The 23,710-nt window shown below is 41.3% G+C and overlaps 1 protein-coding gene across 1 annotated transcript; it reads right to left on the bottom strand.

Annotated features, from left to right (window-relative positions):
- Positions 1–10,403: 10,403 nt before the first annotated feature.
- LOC308564057 (ferritin light chain-like) lies at positions 10,404–15,799 on the bottom strand (the record flags this gene model as incomplete). Its single annotated transcript, XM_081151764.1, has 2 exons — positions 10,404–10,839; positions 15,672–15,799. The coding sequence occupies 2 exons, from the start codon at positions 15,797–15,799 to the stop codon at positions 10,404–10,406; spliced, it is 564 nt and encodes a 187-aa protein (XP_081007890.1).
- Between the last annotated feature and the right edge of the window lie 7,911 nt (positions 15,800–23,710).

Raw genomic sequence — 23,710 nt, 5'->3', positions numbered from 1 at the left:
TAGTAGTGGCATCATAATTTCCACCAAATGTTCCCACCTTCTCTATCTAGAGTCTTTTGTGCCATCCTGTCCTCTCTCCCAGCACAAGGTCCCCCGAGTGAGTGTTGGGGGAACCAGAGGTAAGATTAGCCCAGTGACCCCGAGATTCAGAAAACTGCCAGGATGCATTTAGTCCCCAAGAGAATAAACCATAAGAAAATGTGGCCGCTTACTTTCTCGCCTGGCCAAGAGCAGTTGTGGGGAAAAAGGAAATTCAACAGAGTGCCTTGAAAATCAGAATGAAATAAAATCTCCCAAGATTACCAGTTATCGAGGAGCTGAACTAGAAAACTACTGGAACAAGTACTGAGCGTTTCAGGGCTTTTTCATCCATTCATTCCGTTCATTTGTTCATTTCATTTACCCAGGTGACGTCTATTGACCGCTTGCTTGCGATGTGCTCGCCTCCCGCGGCTCTAATGTCCTGCTCATAGCCTGGCCCCCGAGAAGCACGCGCCTTTCTAGGAAGGACACAATGGCATCGAACCTGCCGTCGGGAGGTTTGGGTTTGACTCAGAAAGTTGTTGTTACTTGGCAGCCATACAAATCACCTAATCTTTCTGTTTCTCCAGAGGTTAAAAGAAGATAACAATACTAATCCCACCTCGTAGGTCTGTTGTCAACATTTCCTAAAAGAAAGTATATGAAGTTACCTAGTACACAGGTGGAATTCGGGAAATGTTAGCTGACTCTAAATTGGTGAGTAAAGCCTCTTTTATCGTGCTGGGCAAAAGCTTACAGTTGTAATACAAATAAAGCATACAATAATTAATAAACAAGAATAAGCTCACATATTCACAACTGTAAACCTACTTTTGCCCAGCTCGTATATATTTCTTCTATGACTTGTGGGCTTATTTTGATGTCTTTGCCTGGTAAGGGCCACAAGGTAAGGTCTTAAAAGTTGATGGGAGAGCCTGCTATTAAGCGGGTGACACCCCCTGTACACCCACCAGCCAGTCATCCCTGTAAAAACGAGGTACCTGTTTGTATGTGACTGTGTTCCATTGGTTATCCTTGAACCTCTAGTCAAGTCTTATTTGTGAATCATCTTCTCAGCTGGCCGAGTACTAGTCAAACAAATAACTTACATTTATTGAGTCTTCATCTTGAGCTTTATTATTGTTTCCCCAAAGAGCTCTATTAGACACTATTTGTATTAGTTTGCTCTGGCTGCCATAACAAAATACCACAGACTGGGCGGCTTACACAACAGGCCTATTTTTTTGTAGTTCGGGAAGCTAGAAATCCATGGTCAAGGTGCAGGCAAATTGGTTTCTGGTAAAGGTTCTCTTCTGGCTTATAGACAGCTGCCTTCCCATTGTGTCCTCACATGGCCTTTCCTCTGTGCTTTTGCAAAGAGAGAGGAATCTCCAGCACCTCTTCCTCTTCTTGTAGGGACCCTCATTATATATTTTTATTATTATTAACTATGAAGTCATTTAACCTTAATTTCATCTCTAAAGGTCCTATCTCCAAATACAGTTAGGGTTAAGGCTTCAGCATATGAATTTGGGGGGAGGACACTATTCAGTCCATAACACTATTTCTCCCCCACTTTACACTTGTGGAAACTGAGGCTTAGAGAAATGAACTAATGTGTCATAGCAAAAAGCCAAGACATGAACCCAGGATGTCCAAAGGAAGAAACACATCTCTACCCACCTCATTTACACCACTGGAGTGAATTAATGCGGGTGTCCACTTTAGCCAACATATTGCTAGGGGGCAGGCTGGGTGGTGGCAGAGAAATCTATGGGGGAAGAGAAATCTTGGCCAGGCTGGAGGCGTGGCAACCAGGTTCTGCCAGGTTGCCCCACCTAGGCTTCCTCCTCTGTTGCCAAACTTGGAGGGTCTGGGTCTGAGGTTTATTAAGAGAGATGACAGTTTCACTTACATGATTCTGATAAAGAAGAAACAATATAACCCAGACACTGGAGTCTGCAAGGGTTTGGATGATAGCCACATGTCTGGTGGCAAAGTAAGTAGCCTGTGGTTCAAGGTCACCCTGTTCCTTTTAACACAGAGAAGTATCAGTTAAGCCATGGGGATCATAGAGTTCCTTGTTATTACCACAAACAGACCTGACCATCCTGATGGCCTCACATTCCAAACCTTTTCTCTTTTCCCTTAACATCTCAATGTATGCCCAGTGTCCTATTCCCTCTGCCTGGCCTATTGGGGGAAACAATAATAATTTAAAAAATTCCCACTGGTAATAATGGCTGACATGTCTTCTAATGATATTTCACTTATTCACTCAACAAATGTTTGTTGCCTCCCTATTATACATCAGATTCTATTCCAAACACCAGCAAAATAGCAGTGAATAAGTCAGACAAGATCCTTGTCCTCCAAGCACACATTCTAGTAAAGAATTTGTATTATTATGAGGATCTTAACCTTTATCTTAAGGAGAAATCTCTACTGCTAAACCAATCAGAGCAGTGCGGAAAACATGGAGCATAATCAGCAGTTATGGTTAAAAGACCTGGTGTCAAGCCCTGGCTTCATGCATTTCGGTTATTCATGTGACATCCCCTACCGACCAGGACTTATGCTTGGTGCTAGTGATATTGAAATAACTAGAGGGGGGAGGGACAGATCACTACAATGCAATGTGCTAAGTGCTGTCAAAGAATCACCCTCAAAGTGCTTTGGGATTAGAGTGGGGAGCAGTTTGGTCTCTTTGAGAAAATGTGGACAGCTTCACAGAAGACATGAAATGTAAGCTAAGCAGTTAAGGAGCATCTTCTAGGTAGAAAAGGTGAGGTTGGTCTATATGTAGAGGTACAGAGCATTTGGGGGAAGAATGCTCTCATCAGCATGACCGGTGAGAATTTCAGGCAGGTGGGAGAAAGGTAAGGAACACAGATTGGCCAGAAACCTGTCTCTGTATTTCTATGACCATTTCATAAACCCAGTTCTGTCAATTCCCACACCTTTGTATTTAATGGCACAGTCAGAGAACCATCAAGACAATTCACCTCTGTAAATGCTTCCCTTCCCAGAGTGTACATACATGCATACATGCAGACGGAATGTATGTTAGCCTTAAACATATCACAATGAGATACAGCAGTACTAAGATGCTTTATGTTCAACATTTTGGTGACCTGAGTTTACCAATAGTTATTCAAATTTGATGCAAAATATAAAGTATCTTTACCTCTAATTGAGACAGAAAAATTAGCCTCAAATGCCATAAAATTGAGCACATCAGAACTTGCATTAGGATACCCTGCACTTTCACTTCAAAATCTTTGACTCGATTAAATGATGTTTAAAATCTATTGCTTCAAAATCATTATGGTAGATTGAAAGCAATCCTCTGCTGTGAACAGGAGAGTTACTTGATCTCGAGAAACTTTCTAGCACTCCTTCAGAAAGTTGCTAACAACCCCATGCGCCAGCCTTCATGAAGAGATTAGAGAAACAATAAAGAATAAATATTGTTTTGTTAGTCTTAGTGCTGTTTGCCACATAATTTCAGCTTTCTGCCTTCCAGGCACATGGGAATCTTACATTTCCTTCAAGGGTTTAGAAGACTTTTTTTCATTTCCTTCAAGAGTTAAAAAAAAAAAAAAAAAAGGCTTTTCAAAGTTCTTTTCCTTTCGCTCATGATGGACAATGATAACAGCTGCTTCATTACCCTGGTTCTAAAATGGGACAAGATTAAGCAGATATTTAGGCACTTTACAATGCTCATACAGAGCAAGTGAGAAACAAACCTTGTTGCTTTAAACAACTAACTATTGGGGATTTGTTGTTGTTGTTACTAGGCACAATCTAGCCTGTGCTGACTGATATATTTTGCAAATTTAAGAGTTGAATCAACTGTATTTTAAAGTATTACCAACTATGCATGTATGGGGTATGCACTGTATCCTAGTATGTGCTACATAGGGTATCTTTATTTTCACATCTGCTGGGTGGGTAGGTATATTTTATAAATTATAAAACTGAGGCTCTAAACAGTACATTACAGAGTGAGAATGCAAACCTGGTTCTCTTATTCCAAGTTTGGCCTCCCTTTCATTATGCCTCATGACCTCTCCTACTATTTCTAGAGCAAGATGTAGTCTTGCGAAATGTAACCCAGATATCACCTGAGGCTTGACACTCAAGATCTAGACGTTTGACTTGAATCCCATCTCAGTGATTTATGGAAAGTCAAATCCTTCTCCAAGAGTTTTGCAAATTCCCAGAGGGCTTATGAGCCCAAGCCTTTGTCTGTTTCCTGGAATCCTGATTCATTATTCCACATTACAAAATGTGAAACCAGAGGTTAAACTGAGCCCCTTTGCCAATTTCTAAATAAAAAAACACACCCAACTAACAATATTTTAAAAACTGACTGTACACACACATACACACACACACACACAGCACTGGGTAAAGGGGTCTGACAGCATGTCTAAAACCAAATACCTGAAAATCTCATATTAGACATTTCTAGTCTTTGAAAATCCTTTCAGGCCACTCCACCTCTAGGGAGTTTCTTCTGTGACCTGTGCCCCTCAAGATACCCGGACTGCCACCTGCTCCTGGCACGTTTCCCTCTGGCTCCTCCCACCTCGCCCTTGGTTTCCCCGGAACGCCAGGCTCCTCTCCCCCTTTCTCACTCCCCGGCTGCATCGTCAGGCTGAGCCAGGCCTCGGCCTTCCGTTTGGCAAAGCCTCCCCTCTTTAACAGCTGGTTGTGGCTACCTTTCAAAGTGCTTTTCCTGTTATACAAACTTTAAAAATGTTTCTCTCCCATCTTCCTCGACGTATAGCCTTTTCAGACGTGAGTGTAGAACCAGCTTTAAGGCAACGCTTATCCGTTTCTCTCCCTGAGACATGTCTGGAGACCCGGGCCAAGCAAAGTAATAGATGAAAAAGATCCAGTCTCCGACCTCAAGACGTTTACCTCGGAGCCGAAGATCCATGAGTGTGATACATAAAACATCTTGGAAACCGCTCAGCTTCTTATCTGCACGGGAACACTTGCGAAGTGAAGGCAACGTGAATTCGGTGAGGAGCTAATGGGGTCAGGCGGGATCTCCTGGAGAAGCTGGGACTTGAGAACGAACTACATAGATGGGCCAGGCTTGATAAACAGCAGGATGTGTGAGTGATAAACATGTCAGCACAGGCTTGTGGCAGACGCCTCGGTGCGCTAGCAGCACCTCACCCGCGCCCCAGCCCTCGGGTCCCCGCCGAGAGCCCGCAGCCCGCGGAGAGCTCAGGTGCGGGGCCAGGGCTTCTGCCTCCAGCCCCCAGGCGCCCTCAGGCCGGAGGGCAGGGCTTCTGAGCCGGGCGCTGGCCTCCGCAGCTAGAGGCTGGTCTTTCTCAGGTGTTGAGGGAAAATATGAAAGGCACATGCTTGGTTCAATTTTGAATCTTCTCGAAATCTTTAAAATCCTTTTACTCAAATGTTCGCTCACCGACAACCAAACAGTAACAAGTTGCATTAATGAGGAAAGTGAACGACAGTCTATACCCAGCTTTTCTTTGCCTGTTTGCTCGTTTGTTCTTTCACAGACAGGTACTCGTGGAGGTAGGAGCGCTGGCTTTGGAGCCTCCCTGCCTCGGTCCCCCTCCCTGCCTCGGTCCCCCTCCCTGCCTCGGTCCCCCTCCCTGCCTCAGTTCCCCTCCCTGCCTAGGTTCCCCTCCCTGCCTCAGTTCCCCTCCCTGCCTCAGTTCCCCTCCCTGCCTCGGTTCCCCTTCCTGCCTCAGTTCCCCTCCCTGCCTCAGTTCCCCTCCCTGCCTCGGTTCCCCTTCCTGCCTCAGTTCCCCTCCCTGCCTCAGTTCCCCTCCCTGCCTAGGTTCCCTTCCCTGCCTCGGTTCCCCTCCCTGCCTCAGTTCCCCTCCCTGCCTAGGTTCCCTTCCCTGCCTCGGTTCCCCTTCCTGCCTCAGTTCCCCTCCCTGCCTCACCACTTAAGAACCGCATGTTCTCCTTTGTTCTTCCGAGAGTTGTTTAACCTCAGTTTCCTCACTTATAAAATTGGGGCATTATAACACCACTTCACAGGGTTGACGTGAGAATTAAATTATCAGTAAATGTTAGCTCTCACTATTATTATTTTTTAAATTATTAGTATTTCATCAACAGTGTTCCTGATGGTAGAGTTATTCCTGATGTGTACAGTGGAAAGAATTATTTCATAGAGTTGTGAGATGAGCTCCATGACTGCTGTGTTCTCTGCCACCTGAAAAACACTTGAGAAGCCCTGCGTTGCTCATCAAGGAGGTTGATGTCACTCTTCCTTCACACACACTTTCATACCAATAACTTTCCATCCAAATTTCAAAATAGAACATTCACTTCTAGTTGGATGAAAATCCTTGTTTGGGATCCAACAAGGCATCCAGGATTCATTGACTATCTGGTGTATGCTAGATAAGGGGGGAAACCCTAGAGGAAAATGTTTAAAATGTTCTGCTCTTGTTGCTGTTTGGAGGTTTCTTTATGCACGATATAGGCAGGGGTGCAATCATGTAGTTATGCAGTTCTCAAAAACAATATATTTCAGTGTTGGAATGTGGTCAGAGCTTCTTTCTATGATTTCAAATCCTGTCACTTTAATAACTAGACAAGTTCCTGTTAAAATGGAGAGAACTGAACAAGATGCATTGCAAATCCATTTTAAGATTCTCCCAGTAAGCAAATTAATCCCAACATCACCCTGAAACAGTATACAGTCTGTGCTTAAATGGTTACCTAGACTATACTGAAGAGTCTTTGTCAGTCACCCATCTTCACAGATCTATCTCATGGGCTGGGATGCTTTCATTCACTCCGCCACCAGACGGACAACTTCCAGACGGTAAGAATTCTCATAGAGTCTGCTTTACCTAAGGTGAGGCCAAATTATTAAAAGAGGCACCTCTCTTCTAACCATTAGTCATTGCTTAGAGGTTGGCATTTTACAAATAAAATCAACATCCTGCTTAGGGCATAGCTGTTTGAATCACAGAGGTCTCCCTTCTGCCTTGAGACTGCAGATTTGGGAATTTACTGATATTCATAATTCAAGATTATCCTGTTTGGAAAGACCACAGTGAACCAACTCATGTGAGGTCTCACAGAACTGAAACAGTATGGTCATTTTTAACAGCCCAGGAATAATCTCTATACTATCAACAAAGCTGCATGATTAAGTCTCTCAGAAACCAAGGCAAGAGCTTCCATGGGAAGTACTTTCTACAAAGCATGAACAAAAATCATTAAGTAACTAATTTACCAGAGCAAGAAAAGTGTCCATCCCAGAATCTCTATAGTTAATGTCATGTTCAGGAAACCCTATCAAGCCACACAGACTCACATTAAAACTCCACTCACAAATTTAACAAAGTGAAGTGCAAGTTCTCCAAAAGAAAGCCAAGCATGCACTTTGGAATCCATTAGACTGGGATCCAGAAACACTGTTAGCAGTGCCCACAGCCCATCATCAAGAGTTCTTGATTATTCAAGTATAATGAATTCCAAGGGAATATAGGTCAAGTTGCTTTTGATAAATACTTAAAAATAGTGGTTCCTAATTCTAAAGGCTTCATGAGGCATTTTTAAACCCGTATTATTTTCAACCCTTATACTAACTTTCAAGGTGAGTACTATTGTCCTCATTTTACAAATGAAACAAGGAAAGATCAAGTGTTAGGTCATCTTCTGATGGCCCAGGACATGGTGACAGGCTGAGCCAGGGAAAGTTAGTTTTGCTCAAGGGCCAAGTCAGGTGATTTCCCTGCATACTGAACTACCTCCCCAGTGTTTGCACAGTGCTTTTCTGTATATTAATTGACTCGTTGGCTCTAGTCAACAGCTATCTAGTGTAGGTATTGTATCTTTGTTATAAAGAGAGGGAAACTGAGGTTCAAGAAAATAGGTAACAGCTAAAGGCCATCCAGGGAGTAAGCGGCCATTCTCTTCTGGTGGTGCCACCATGCATCTGCCTGAGAATTAGCACTAGAACTCCACCATGAACCGTGAGAGTAACACTCAAATTGCCCTGAGTTATGGTAGATCCTTAATCAGACACATTCCATTTAACGTTTTTCCAAGTCTATTGCCGTGGTTGTTAAGACAAGCATGCATTCCTTGAGATTACAACAATCTCACAGTTGATAATGCTGGAAATTGCATTGTGAGGTGTCATTACAAGGGGAATGAAACAAAAAACAAAGCAAACCAAAAAGATTTAATTGATAGCAATAGACTTCAGTGCACAAGGCTGCTTTTCCATTTGGGATTGTATTTAAATATTTTACAATTATTATTATTATTATTGCTGTTGTTATTAAAGAAGTGCATAGTCATTAGGGAAAAAATATTAAAAAGTAGAAAAAACATGAGGGAAAACTCATAGTTCCAGCAGCATCCCAAGTCAACTACAGCTAACAATTTGTTTTCATTTTTTTGCTCATGTATACATATATATGTATATATATATACACACACATATATATACACACACATATATATGTAGGTAGATATATATATGTATAGTTTTATATATATTTTATAAAGCTTTCACCACACTGGATATATAACTTTAAGTCTTACTTTTCAATGTATCTCTTACACTGAACATTACAGCATGGGCCTAACCGGTGCCAGGTTAATGGCTGCTTAATTATCTATTAAGCATGATTTGTATAATGTTTTTCTCAACAGAATAGTTCTTTAAACTTTTTCCAATTGATCTCTGTTATGAAGAACAATGGACATCTTCATGCATAGTTTTTATTTTCAAAATATTCAGGCTTATTTCATTGGGTAGACACTCAGAAATAAAATTGATGATCATTTTTAAGACTTTTAGTAGATACTTTCAAATTAATTTTATAGATGTATTTAGTTCTCACTTGTAATATCATTAACATCATTTGAATATCCCAACTTCAACACACTGACAGAAAACTTCCCAAAGTATTCCCCGAAAACCTATATGAGCCTGTGTCATTCATTCTGAATTTTGCCTTTGCATCAGTTCATTTGCATGCTAGAAATAATCTTTGGCTTCAAAGAAAAAAGGTTGATGACTTTCAGTAGACAGACCATCAATGTCCTCAAGTCAGCACTGCCCTTTAGCCATGCCCTTCACTTCACTATTGCCTAGTAACTGGGCCCTGTGGAAATGCGGCTGTAACCACAAACTCTTCAGTAGCACCCTACGCAGTATCTTTGGACAAACTCATTCTGGATGTTCTTGCCAGTGGTGAGGGCTTTGCAAAGCCTAACCTTGTCCAAGTTGGTCAACAGCTGATCTTTGATGAAGCAATTGTCACTTGGGAAAGGCCATTTCAGGTTACATGCTTTCCCTTTGGAAATTCATTTCCCCATCAAATTTTCCAGTTCTGGATAGCTTTGAAGAAATAGATCTTAAAAGAGATGAAGTTAGGGCTTCACTGAGTCTTCACAAAGGAATACCGATATAGGTATCTGCAGGGAAATAGAAAATTGTATTCATCAGAATCCTGCTGTGGGCCAGGAAGCAGGAGAAATGTTTCCTAAATAGGAAGAGCGTCCTCATGACTGGGAAAGGAAAATGGAGGGGCAAGGGACCCAGGAAAAGAAAGGGTCAGAGCTTGAGAGAGAAGCAGAGATTGAAACAGAAACAGAAAGAGGAGACATTTTTTTCATGTCTTTGGACAGAATGATGAGTGAAGAAAAATTTAATATATTTTGCCGATGATATAATGTGTAAACTTATGGAGTTGCCCTTCAAGAAGAGATAGTGAAGATCCACATTGTGCCTGGCCAGGCATGGCTCAGCAGTTGAGCATCGACCTAGGATCCAGGAGACTGGGGTTCGATTCCCGGTCAGGGCACATGCGGGGGTTGCGGGCTCGATCCCCGGGGGGGGGGGGGGGGGGTGCGGGAGGCAACCCATTAATGACTCTCATCATTGATGTTTCTCTCTCTCTCCCTGTCCCTTCCTCTCTCTGAAATCAATAAAGATATATTTAAAAAAGAAAAAAGATCCACATTGTTTTCTAGTCTGTTAGAGTTAAATTTGTAGTGGTTTGGGGGGAGGGGGGATGCAGTGGCAATGAATTGTACTTATTGAGTTGTTTTATGTCACCTGGAAGGAGCAGGTCTAAGGTGATTCATTTATAATTAAGTTATGTAACTATTTTCCAAGAAAACCACTCTGAACTGACTGGACCTTCACCAAAGCTTTTATACTTTATATGCTGATACACTCCTCTCAACTTTTATCTCTCATTTTGTTTATTTGTTTGTTTGTTTGTTTGTTTTTATTATTTCCATTTTGTCCAATGCACAGGAGAGGGCTCCAGGGTGGTTAAAAGAATGGCTAGTGGCTTGGGGAGAGGCTCAGGAAAAAGCCAGACCCCAGGGAAATGCAGAGGAGCCCCTCAAAGGCCTCTGGGCGCCAAAGCCTCCTGGTTGTGCTTGAGGGTGAGCCTTTCAAAGCGATACTCGCCCAGCCCCACCTGGGGGCCGCCAGCCTCCGGAGGAAGGTGTCGCCCATCTTCCTGATGAGCTTCACCGGCTCGCCCAGGAAGTGGCTCTCCGGGAGTCGCAGAGATCGGGCCTGTGCGGGCAGGACCCAGGGCCTGCCGATCCGAAAGGGCCTGGGTCAGGCTCTTGTCCAAGGTCATGGCAGTTTCCATGGCATCCTGAGTTTTGCCCCACTCATCTTGGGAAGCCTTTAGCACGCGCTGGAAGACAGTGTGGCTGCCTCGCTGGCTTGGCCTCTTCAAGACATGCTCAGCGTCCCCCTGCCTCTCTGCCAACTCGCTGAGATGGCCCACGCCCCACGCCCCACGCCCCCCCGCCACGTCGCAGCGGCTGCAGGAAGCCCAGCGAGAGGTAGGTGTGGGAGGCCTGCAGACGCGGGCTGGCCAGGCGCTTGACGGCAGCCTCCACCTCGGTGAAATAATTCTGATGAATTTGGGAGCTCATGGTTGTTCGGCAATAAGGGGTTAAGGTAAAAAACCTGTGTTGGCTGCTTGTGGAGGCTGAGGATGGCTGAGGCGGTTCTGAAGGTGGTGACTAGAAAAGAGGTTGGAGGGTCGGAGGCTGGAGGAAGGGCTGTCCCTGGGTCTGTTTGGTCCAAACATTGTTGAAGCAAGAGACAGATCTGGGGACTTCTGATGGTACTGCTTACCTCTCTCTTTTCAATGCCAACCCCAAGATTATGACTGTCACTCGGGAAATCTAGAATCTTTCTTTTGCTATCCTGATATTGACTTAAGCTCTGACCACTGCTCCAAACTATCACCCCCATTTTTGCCACTTTCCCTAGCATGAGCTTTGCGATCCTATCTACCCTACACACTCTCCCATAGCATCTCCAGCCCTCCCTGATGGCTGGTATTTGGCTCAGTAGTTTTAGCTTGGCCCAGGCAGACAGCATCTGTCTGTGCAACAGAGATAGCATATCAGTCACACAACTAAGAGAAGACAAACTCATGGAAACACTTTTGGTTGCTATATATCATCTTGACAAATTATAAATCAGAGGGAGAAATGTAGAAGTCAAGTTGGAACTTCAGTATCATCTTCTTAAGCTATTACGTCAATACTCTACCCATCACTCAATAGGAATAAAGTCACATCTTATGTGAAAGTTAGTATACAGTGTCAGTTTTAAGTATAAGAAAATACACTATATTGAAAAAAATTACTTCTCAAATCCCTAAATTACCCATAAAGTTTTATATACTATAATTCTTCAATAATTCTAGAAGCCCCCCACCCCCACATAAAAACAAGTTTTTCCTGGAGGATTAGAATGGATCACCAATACTTTGAGCACCAGAGAAAATTATTAGCTTGTGTTTAGAGGCCATACATTTATTTATTTTTTTTAATTGTGTCTTAAAGCTTGACATAGAATCAGCATGGCAAGATACTCCCACTAGAAGATGCACACAGCAACATGGAGAGACATAGGAACCCCAGAATCATAGCTTCCAATTCCCATTCACTCTGAGGTATAAGTCCATTGAGTGGAAATAGGAACAGAAATATCTATGCATTGTAGTATCTATGACACATCTACTCCTAGACCAAAGACAGGATGTTTAGAGTATTCATTCATTTATTCAGAAATACACACCGTATGATTACGGTGTACCAAATATCATGTTGGGTACTGCAGCAGTTACACAGAGGAACAAGAAATGTTTCTGATTCTCTGGTGAGGGAGAGAGAGACACTTGAACCAATATTGATAATTCAATCCACCAACAGAAGTGTAGGCACGAGTTTATGGAAACACAGTGGGAGGCCTTATTAACCTTGCCTGGGATGGGTTATGGTGGTGATCACAGAATTCTCAGAGAAGAGGTTCACTGCTGATAAATTTACAATTCTCAGTACAAAAAGGGCGCTGGTCGTTCCCACTCTAAAGGCAAGAAATATAAACTTCATGCTGTGGTTTCTCCAAAAGCAAAGCTCACAATCTTCCTGGTACTATTCATTCAGTCTTTATTCAGTCAGTCACTTAATTTTTCAAGATCTATGCTGTAGAAATGAGTCTGAGCTCTGGAGTCCCTCAGCCTGGATTCCCTGTGTAAATTTGGTAATTACTCAAGCTCTCTAAATCTCAATTAACTCCTCTTTAAAATGTGATAGTACTCACATCTTGGAATTTTAAAAAATTAATTGAAATGAAACAGAATAAGTATATAATAAATATTATATACTTATTATATATTAAGTACTTATATATTATTATATATACTTATATATTATATAAGTATTATATACTTATATATTACATACTTTTATATATTATATATATATACTTATTATATATTATATACTGTCAATAAGTATACCTGTTATCAGTCACTGTGCTGTTTTTAAAGATGACTAGGAGCTTTTGGGGGGGGGGAAGAGGGGTTTTTAAGCAGAGGGAAAAGTTTATGCAAACAGACAGAATGAAGAAAGCATACCATGTGTTAAGGAAACAAGACAGTTCAGTTCGGTGATTGTGTAGAGTGTGTGGTAGAGGGGGAGTGACAAGTGATGAGACTGGAAAGATAAATTGGGTCCAGATTGTGCAAGACCTTATAAACCATATGAACAAATGAGTTTGAACTTTATCCCACTGTCAAGGAGGAGATGGTGGAGGTCTTTAAATAGGAAAGCTACATTATGGCACTTTTTATTTTTTAGGAAGAAAATTCTGGGAGCAGAGTATATGAGAGATTGGAGAGAAGAGAATCAGAGGCAGGGATATCAGTGGGAAATGTATGCAATAACTCTAACAAGAAAAATCCAAGATAGTAGGAATCAGTGGGAAATAAAGTGAAAGAATTAGATTTGAGAGATATTTCTAAGGTAGGATTAACATGGCATAATGATTGATCAAATGTGGAGAACAAGAAAGAAGGAAGAGTCTAGAATAATTCTAGCTAGAATCAGAAAGACAAGAAGGCAGTGGCACAGTAGATTTTGTGGGTCAGATAAGTAGTATGTGTATGCTTAACATGCTAGTGGAAGTGTTGAACAGGCAGCTGAAAGTTGGGTCTGGAGTTCATTGCAAAGCTCTGAGCTAAAGATATAAATTTGGGAGTCATCAGAGAATAGTGAACAGTGAAAGTTCTGGGAATGATTCCAGGAAGAGGAGTTCAACATGCTATCTTCTTAGTCTATTGCATTAGTTTCCCTGGCATTCACTCTTCTGAAATAAAGTGAAGAGTAATCCATGTCACATGGTCTCCAAAAATAGGTCCTCAAGCCATCCTAGAGCTATTCAACTTTCACCACATTTTTATTCTACTAAATGCAACTATGGTTAAGTCACCTCACTTTCTGATGCAGAGGAAGTATCCTGTGGCATTGAATTAATCAAAAGAAACATGTTTCTTGGACTTTGGGACCTTTATTAACTCTAGATGATGGACAGAAACCATGGCCTCTTATTACACATAATTCGCCTCCACTTAGCTCAGCCACAAAATGTTGGAGAACTAAATTGCTCGTTTTTTATAAGGCAAGAATAAATTCATCTTCAGAAAGTAAGTGTATACACACTGACCAAGAAGCCCATCTTTTTATTACAGAAATCAAGGTTCAAAGGCGCTTCTACCCTCTTACCATTTGTCTTCCTCTCAAGTCTTTGAGGGGAGAAGGGATTCTTCTTGACAGATAAGTCTAAATTCTTTGTTGTTTCCCAGATCCATAATGACTTTGTATGACTACTTTGGGACAAGAAATTTTTATTGTAGAAGATGTCTCTCAAAGGGCTTGTGATGATCCTAATTCCAGCTTAGACATCAGCCCTACGCAAGTTATCTGAAGCAAATGAATGATCAACCACTAATATTTTTTAAAATAGTTCACCATTTACTTCGGTTGACTGTAAAGAATTTATGGGCAAGAGTATTATTAGAGAACCCTGTGCCTCATCACCCTCAAGCTAAATGTTGGGCAAAAAAGGGTACAGACTACCAAGGATGCCCACAAGCTGACTAATGAATGGACAAGATTAATCAGAATGACTTAGTGGTTTCTTCATTGCTCAGCATCCATGCCTTATTAACAATAGAAGTCAGTTATACCAAATCACCAATGAAAGAACATAAAATTGAACATTTGAAACCCCAGGTTTCCACCCAACCTCCTACCTTGAACAGATAAATTAAATTTTTAAGGGGGGGGGTAGTGTTTCTATATGTAAAACACTGAAAATAGTACCACCCTTATAGTTTTTTAAAGCATTAACAGGATAATATATGTGAAAACGCTCAGCAAGCTGCCAAGTAAAAAAAGACTCACCAAATATCTATACTGGATCTGAACAGGAGCTTGAAATCTAAATAAGATCATTGTCTATTTATACTAGGGGTTGAGTCTTGGCTCCAATACTTGATGAGATGAAACTATTGGGGTCACAGATCTTGGGTCACATTAGTTGGAGAGTGTAAATGACTCTTCTTTATAGTAACCATCAGTGAACACATTCCTATCTGGATGACTAGAAAACTGAAGACTTTTAAGAAGTTGTTGCTCTTCTGATTGTGATTTTTCAGATACACCACAAGAGAACACATCTTTACCACAACATGAAAAATCTATAATCAGCTGGCCACAGGACTGCTGAAGTGAAAAAAAAAAAAAATTGGTTTTGCTACACCTGTAGAACTTGAGACAGAAAAGGGAGAGTATCCCCCAGATTTAGCAAAGTGTTGTGTAGAAAACTTGCTGCTTCTAAGACTCTAGAGCTGCCTTAATACTATAACATAGCACGTATGACCAATATCTTGCATAATTTGCAAACCTATTTCTATCCTCTGGGGAACTTGACTCTGAATATTTTCCTCTTCAGTGTAAAAGTCTGTCAGGGGAAAATTCCAAAGAAGTTCTACTCAATACAAAGGACTGAGGAGAGCAAACTGAGCAAATAAACCAGCTTGTAAAAGGTCAAAGGATATTTACGGGAGCTTGCCAAGATAAACAGCATAGGTTCAATGAAAAAAACAACACACCTTACAATGAATTAATATTTTAGAGCTTGATCTCATAGCCCAGTATATGTCACCCTCTTTATATATTATAATGAAATAAGCACATACTTAGCAGATACGCACCAATGGGAAATTGATTTCTAGAGCCCACCTGCCATTCACCTCACAGCTTGCTGCTGATGCAGAGAAAGATTAATGTACCTGGTCACACAGAGCCAGTGGAGGAGGTTTGAGGTCACGTCTTCTTCATGACCAAATCCTCTCCAGCCAACCATGCGACTTCCTGGAACCATCTGTGAGAAGCTGTGGACTTTGTCATCCTGGGCCATTTATCGAGGCATGATGTTTAATTAGCGCACACAAAGTTGATGCGAAAGGCTTGGCAGCTCATCCCCTCACCCCTGTTGGGTTCATTGCCTCATTAGAAAAGCCCTGGATGGCTGACCAGGCGGACAAAACTAACAAGCACATTTTTCTAACCATCCACAATAGCAGTTACTAACATTTCCATAAAGATTTAAGGTTTTTGGAATGCTTTTATGTATGCAATGCTCTCTGTTGCCGTGTAGTAGACAGAGCACCAGACTTGAATTGGATAGTCTGAAGTCTAAATCCCAATTCTGTCATTATGTGACATTGGGAAAAGTATTCAGTCCTCATTATGTCTCAGTTTTCTCTCCTCTGTGAAATGCCTGCATGGGAGATGTTTAGATAACTGAGATAGTATGTGTAAAAATAACTACACCTTTGCAAGTGTTCAAGCAATGATTATTGTTGTGATCCAATCGACTGCCTTCCAACTTCTGCATCCAATTAGTTTAAAGAGCAAAGTGGTCTGCTATACATCTGAAGACACGGTAACCCTGGACAGACCCTCTGAAGAGGTTGGACAGCCAGTGACTAGAGGTTAACTGAGAAGACCAGCGAGGAGAGTCAGGTGGGCAGAGCGCAGTGGAGGATAGTGCCCGATAAGCTCTCACTAGCAACTCCGACCGTCTAGCTAAGCATGATTCTTGTTGGTTGCTGAACCAACAGGGTTATGCTGTGTCCATGTAACCAAAGCAAACGCTTTGGACAAAACACAGAAGACTGTTAAAGTTTGACTGTAGAATAAAGATCTTGCCTCTTGCATCTTTTCTTTTCCCGAGCTCTGTTTCCAAACTCCGCAACTGAGTCTCAAGCTCCCTCCAGAAAGGGAGATGGAGCACACAGAGGAACTGTATTTGAAGAAAAGCAGCTATTACCTCTCCTATCTTTCACAGTCAAATAAATATTTACTAAGTAAGGACACACAACATACATTAAAATTAATGCTCCGCACAGCCTTGGAAATGTCTGTCATATCTGTCAATGTTTCAATAGCTCCACGACTGTGAGGGGCTCTGCTGTCTCAGTGAGAGCTGCCACTTTCCTGCCGGCGCTCAGCAGGAGCCCGGGCTGATTACACACTCGGAGTCAGGGGAGGGGCAGGGCAAAGCCCAGGGGAGGGAGAAAGAGCTTATAAAGTTTCTGTTCAGTGAGGGCTGAGGCCTTCCTGCAGTATTTTGGAAGAGTAATTTAATGGTGATTTCAAATAAAGAAATGGAGTTGCACCTGATAGGGACATCCGTGTTTATAGACTATTAACAAAAGAATGTGGGAGAAAACTGACAATCATCTTTCCTTGGTTAAATAGCCTATGCAGAGCTATGTCTTCTGTATGTCAGCTTGTCACTAGCCCAAGGGTTTAAGAAAGGACAGTTTGCACTTAAAAGGTATTGATGCACATGTTTTCCCAAGTGTCACTCACCCAGCGCCTGTGCAGTGTGGAAATATTTGGACTTGGGTAATTTTATTTTAGTGCTTTCCCCTCCTTCTAGGAAACAATGTCAACTCCTGACACTAATCTGGCTGCTGAAATGATGGCTTCCAGTTTCATTAATGCTATGTTTATGATCCCTTTAAAATGCCAGTGATCTACTCTTCTTGGAAAATATACACAACCATAAGAAAGCCACATTTTGCAGTCATTGCTCTTTCCATTGGCACCTCAGGTCCTACTGTGGCTACAGTCACCAGAAGATGAAAGGAAATTTGACCAGCTATTTTTGGACAGTGAGAGAAACAGGTCTGGAGAGCTTTAGCAATGGAGAAAGTAAGAGGTGAAATGGGAAATAGCAAACACAGAGGTATGTGTTACTCAGTTGACTACATTTTCCCAAGTATTCAGAAATGAATTAGTGACATTCCTGAATGTGCTGGAATGTCTTGCTTCATTCCAGCTGTGTTTTCTCTGTGACTCATACATTAGGGTCCCATCTCTTCAGCTCTAACACATGAGTGGTCGGATTTAACATCGGTGCTGGCTTCCTGGTTTTTCCTTAGAAACACACACTGCTTTGTGAACAGGAAATGATTTCCTGATAAATGTATTTATCAATGGATGTGCTTCCCCATAAAAGGTATGGGATTGAAAAACCATTACAGGAGCTCTATCTCTAATACTTGTTGGAGTTACCTGGTATTTGAAACATGTTTATTATTTCAGTATGAATTGCAAAGAAACTTACATGTATAATTCCAACATTCAGGATCAACATAGGTTTTAGTTTGGGTTTCCCAGAAGCAGAACCTGAGATGGGGACTCTTGCAGGAGAGATGTATTGAGGAAGTGTTCACAGGAGAAATCTGTAAGAGTGGAGAAATAAGGACAGCAAAGGGAAAGAAGCTAAGCTTGGTGTCAGCTCAGGTGAAGTTCCAACCTCAGTCTGAACCTGTGGGAGCTCTGCAGGATAAATAATGCTGCAGAGGGTGTTCCACTCTGAGGCCTGGGAGCTGGAATTTCATACTCCTGAACCAGTAAACAACTAGCTCCAGAATGCCCCTGAGGAATGTAAAACTACCAAGCACTTTTTGCTCTTGGACGGTCTGGGCAAAGAATGCCCAATGGCCCAAGAATAGTTCTCTCAAGAAGGTTGATGGTCTGAGCTGTTAAGTGCAAAACGTCCAAGAGCCAAGGGAGGGTATGTGAAGGGATCCATGTAGAGCACCAACAGCATCCACTATGATCATATGGTTATAAATAATCATTTAGTGCCTACCATGTGCCACTAAATATAATGTGTTTGGTGCTTACAAGGATAAAAGTGCTATGAAATCACAATGAATAAGTGCATAACAGCCAGAAGAAGATGTCATACAAAACTTCAGAAAGGACATAATCTTAAACATCAGACACTTCTGAACATGAACTCGAAAGCATTGCGTAAGGATGAAGTTCTGCACACTCAGCTTAGCTGCGCCCTGCTCACACCCTGAATCATTGCTGTTGTTTTTTCTGAGATATTCATTGAATATTCACCCAGAAAACATTTACTGAGAACCTGATATGTTCCAGGAACAACAATGGGCACTGGGGAGACAGAAAAAGCACAGCTCCAACCCCAAGAGGAGCTCACCTCCGGAGCTCATCATTTCCCATTGTGAAATTCAGATTTTCCATTTGAAAAATAAAGGTTTATAAATTCTTGATACCTGTTTATACCCAAGAATAATACATGAAAAATATGAGCTCAATGGAAGTGCTTCAAATAATTAAGATCTCAGAAGCCTCTAGGGGGGAAAAAAAAACAAGCAATTTTTCTTTTCTCATCTTTGTGGAAGACGTGGGCTCAGTTGGCCATAGACTTAAACTCAGCATTTAGAGTGGATGAGTAGTAGCCCCAGTAAACTATCTAAAATGTCTTAATATGTGGCCAAAAAATAAAACTAAAAAGTAAATGAAACTTAAACTCCCTGTGATAGTCCCTACCACAGGCAGCCAAGTAAAACCACAAGTAAGAAAGAGTCAGAATGAAAGACGATGACACCCAGGGCCCAGCTGTGGACGTGACTGTCAATAGAAAATGAAGGAGAGCAAATAAGGTGGAGGAAAAATAAGTCTTAAGTGATTCTTGCCTCATGCCATCTGCCCCAGCCCACCAGCTGTGATGCCCTCCCCTGGCCAGTCCAACTCTTGCCCAAACTGCCCCAGAAATATCCTAAACCCTTCTCTTAATTCTAATAGTTCTTGTGTCTACAGCATTCATTGAGCTCTTAGCAAATCATCTGGTCCTATTTCTTAACTGTCTCTTCTACCCCCAACAAATATGTAAACTCCTTGAAGGTAAAAAATTATTATTCTTGTCAAGCTCCCCAAGCTGAGTTCAAGGTCAATGGAAAAAGTCAATCTCATGCTTGCTAATGGAGGGACAGGCAGAGAGTCCTCAAGCTCCAAGTGCGCCCTCAAATGCTGAAGGACAAAGCAAAATGTGGGTTCAGGGAGAGATTAGGTATTGGCAACAATGCAGATGAGTCATCAGACTTAGCAAGAATAGCGCGGAACCGAAACAGAGAATGGTCTGAGATCAGGATCTTACTCCAGTGAAAAAGTTGACAACCCTAATTAAAGAGTTGACAAAAAGCAAAAGGCCACATTGTACTGACAGCTCTCTACTGAGATTGGCCTTAAAAAATTAATTTTTTTGACATACCAAAAGCTGTGCATAATATATACAGCTTGATGTGTTTGTAGATGAGATTATTTTGGTGAAACCGTCACCAGTCTATGGCATAAACCCATCCTTTACCTCCAAGTTTCCTTCTTCCCTCTTACTATTATTATTTTTTGTTATTATCATTGTTTTGTGATAAGAACACTTAACATAAGATCTACACTGTTAGCAAGTCTTTACATGTACAACACAGTATTGTTAATGCTATGCTGTACAATAGATCTCTAGGGCTAACTCATGTTGTATAACCAAACTTCGCACCCGGTGACTAACACCTCCTTGTTTCCTCCAAGCCTCCATCCCACGCTCCTGGCAATCATATTCCACTCTCTGTAAGTCTGACTATTTTAGATTTACCATATAAGTGGTATCATGTAGTATTTATTCTTGTGTGTCTGCCTTATTTTACTTAGCATAATATCCCACAGGTTCATCCAAGTTATTGCAAATGGCAGATTTTCCTTCTTTAAGGCTGAATAATATTCCATCGTGTGCCATTTTCTTTATTCATTCATCCATCGATGGATATTTAAGTTGCTTCCATGCCTTGAACATTGTGAATAACGCTATAATAAACATGAAAGTGCAGATATCTCTTTGGGATCTTGATTTCAATTCCTTTGGATATATGCTCAGAAGTGGGATTGCTGGATCATATGGTAGTTCTGTTTTTAGTTTTTTGAGGCACCTCCATACTGTTTTCTTCAGCGGCTGCACCAATTTACATCCAGATCAACAGTGTACAACAGTTCTCTTTTTTCCACATTCTTGCCAACATTTGTTACATTTTGTTTCTTTGATAAAAGGCATCCTAATAGGTATGAAGTAAGTGATCAGCCTCTTTTGATGACAAAGTCTCCCCTCAGTCAATAATCACTGTTGAATTGTGTTGATGGCTACCTCAAAGGATGGGGAATTACATGTCTTCATAGCATATATGAAATTACATTTTTGAAAATAAAAAATTTAAAGAACTTTCTGTTCTTCAACTTAATCTGCTGAAAAGATTACAGAAAATATGAAATGTCTATGCCCAAGGGAAAGAACATGTGCTCCAAGTATGTGAACAATTTAAGACATTTTTTTTGTTTCTAATGAGTATCTTTGACATTTTTACAAAACTAAGGATAAAAATTTAGTAGAAATTAGCTGAAGGGGGTGGGGGAAGCACTTAAAGCAGCAGGAAAATTGAACACCTAAGTCAGCACAGTCTATAGGACTTTCTGTGATGATGGAAACCATCTATGGCTGCACTATCCAATCCATATGGTGGCCACCAGCCACATGGAGTTATTAAGCACTTGAAGTGCGGCTAATGCAACCAATTAATGCAACTAATAAAACTGAATGTTTTATTTTATCCAATTGTAATTAATTTAAATTAAAATAGGCACATGTAGCTAATGGCTTTCACATTGGACAGTGCTAAACTAGATCATCATAGAAGAATGAAGAGAGAAAAATAATGAAGTTGAAGGAAGAGAAAAAAAAAAAAAGACTAGGCTTGAGAAAGTGATGAGAATCGGTCCCAAAGTTGGTCAGTAGAAGGAAAGAGTGAACAAGACCATCTGGGAGATCTGTTTTTATTTAGGAGAAGATGTGTTGCTAGGAGATATATCAGCCTAAGACCAGAGTTAAAGTAGCTTAGCTAGGAGAGGTTAGACTGGCAAGAGGCCTTGTCAGGAAATATCAACCAGTTTTGACAATTTGGAAGAATGCTGAGCTAAGAACCCCTTCCATGTTCAACTTCCAAGCTCCTAAATAAAGCCATGTGCGGTGTCTGTTTCAGTTTTAGATTAGGCCAAGAATATCCCTATAAGTCACTTAATTTGATGCTATTTCCCAAGGAATGGTAGTTATCAGTCTTTGAAAGATAATTCTGATTGGTTGAGTCTTGAACCCCAGAAAAGAACACCACAGGAAGTGACACTCATCCTTGAAAGCATTTCATTGATTTGCCAAACGTTGTAGATGTTTGTAGCACTTTGTCCCTCATCCCACAGAGAAGCAGATGATGTCATTTTTCAGTGGTGAAATGGGGAACTCTTCATGCAGATGCATGTACCAAACGAACCAATCCACCGTGTTCTGTTGAACCAGACATTTTCTGAACACTGGGAGACTTCACTGAGTCCCCAGAAATGTCAAGAGCAGGAAGTTCCTGCAGAAGGAGAGCAAGAAGAAACATGCTCTCTTTTTCTATAAACATAGGAAGTTGCTCCCTGATCAAGCCATTTGTTCTGTTTGCTTGGCACCTTCCCCTGGAGTAGGCTCTGCCCATCTGACTATCATGTTTATGTGTTATACAAAAAAGCTACCCAGTGGAGAAAAATTACTAGTATCTTCATAGAACTTAATTGTCTAGGAAACCTTTCTAACCCCTATCATCTTGATCACCAGAAAAGACAACTGAGCCCCACAAAAGAGGGTAGTTTGCACAAAGTTTCCCAGCTGGTGAATGGGAGAGAGAGGGTAGCCCAGCGTTCCTTCAACCAAATCCTATAGGAAAGCACCTAACCCAGGACCTGACTCTTGGTCCTGGGAATTGCTTTCTTCCTTCCTCAAGAGCACACATACAACAAAATCCATAATCCTGGGGCCAAAAGAGATTTTCCACACTACAATACCTAAAAATCACTGGCACGTAAGCAAAGAGGCATCAACACATTAAGATACTGTTAGGTCCACTGTACATGAGATACAGACCTGGCAAGTCGAGCAGAAGTGAAAGGAAGGATTTAGGCAAAAAACGATTTTTATGTAAAAGAAAGAAGAAAGGTGCAACAGATCAGAAATTTAAGATGGGCGTTGTAGGTCTGAATTAGTGATTGATTGATAAAAAGAGCTACCCTATATTTGCCATGTTCCAGACAATGAGCTAGGCCGTGGTTGACTTGCCAGCATTTGTTTATCCTGAGATGGTTGGTCTGTGCCAGCCATGCTGATTTCATCCTTGTGACCAGTCACTGCTTTGGGAATAAGCTGCTCATCCAGTGGTCTTCAAGTAAAATTTTCTTCGTTCCCAAGCAAGAGACACTGGAAAGTGTGGCCTCTATTTTCCCTCTAAAAGTAGTGAACCCTGACAATGAAACTGCTAAAAGGTGAAAAGAACATCAATGAATCATTGACTCTCACAACTCTGGTATCTGCTGTCTTTGAACTTGCAATGTGAAATAACCAATTATCTTATTATCAGAATGTCTGTTACTTATGGCCAGAATCACCCCAATTGATATATTTTATTAACCTCATTTAAAGACACACCAAAAAATGACTCTTGGAAATGTTAAGCAACCAAACTACACAGGTAGGAAGTAGCAAAGCTGGAATTTAAGCACAGATTCATTTGATTTCAATGCCCAAGATCTTAAGCACAAAATGAACTAGATGCATTTTGTTAAGTTTCCAAAAACTTTTGGCCACTCACAATCGCTTTACCGAAAATCTCTTTACCTTACATTAGAAAAGTGCCAGACTTAATCGATACTAAAAAAATTACTTGACCAGTTACCTTTTTTGATCTACCAGCCCTAATACTTATGTATTACTCTTTGTCATTCAAGTATAGATGCACACCCTCAAGGAACTCTGCACTGAATACAGTAGTTCCCTGTTCCTTTTGTGTTTGTGATATATTTTCAAATACTAGAAATGTGGGTGTGCTTTTGGAGGGATTAAGTTTCCTCCATCAATCACAAAGCACTGTCT

Source organism: Miniopterus schreibersii (genome assembly GCF_964146895.1).
Source record: "Miniopterus schreibersii genome assembly, chromosome: 11".
In the NCBI taxonomy this organism is placed as follows: Eukaryota; Metazoa; Chordata; class Mammalia; order Chiroptera; family Miniopteridae; genus Miniopterus; species Miniopterus schreibersii.
Note: the sequence above shows the minus strand (reverse complement) of the source record. Positions and strands in the feature narration are given on the sequence as shown.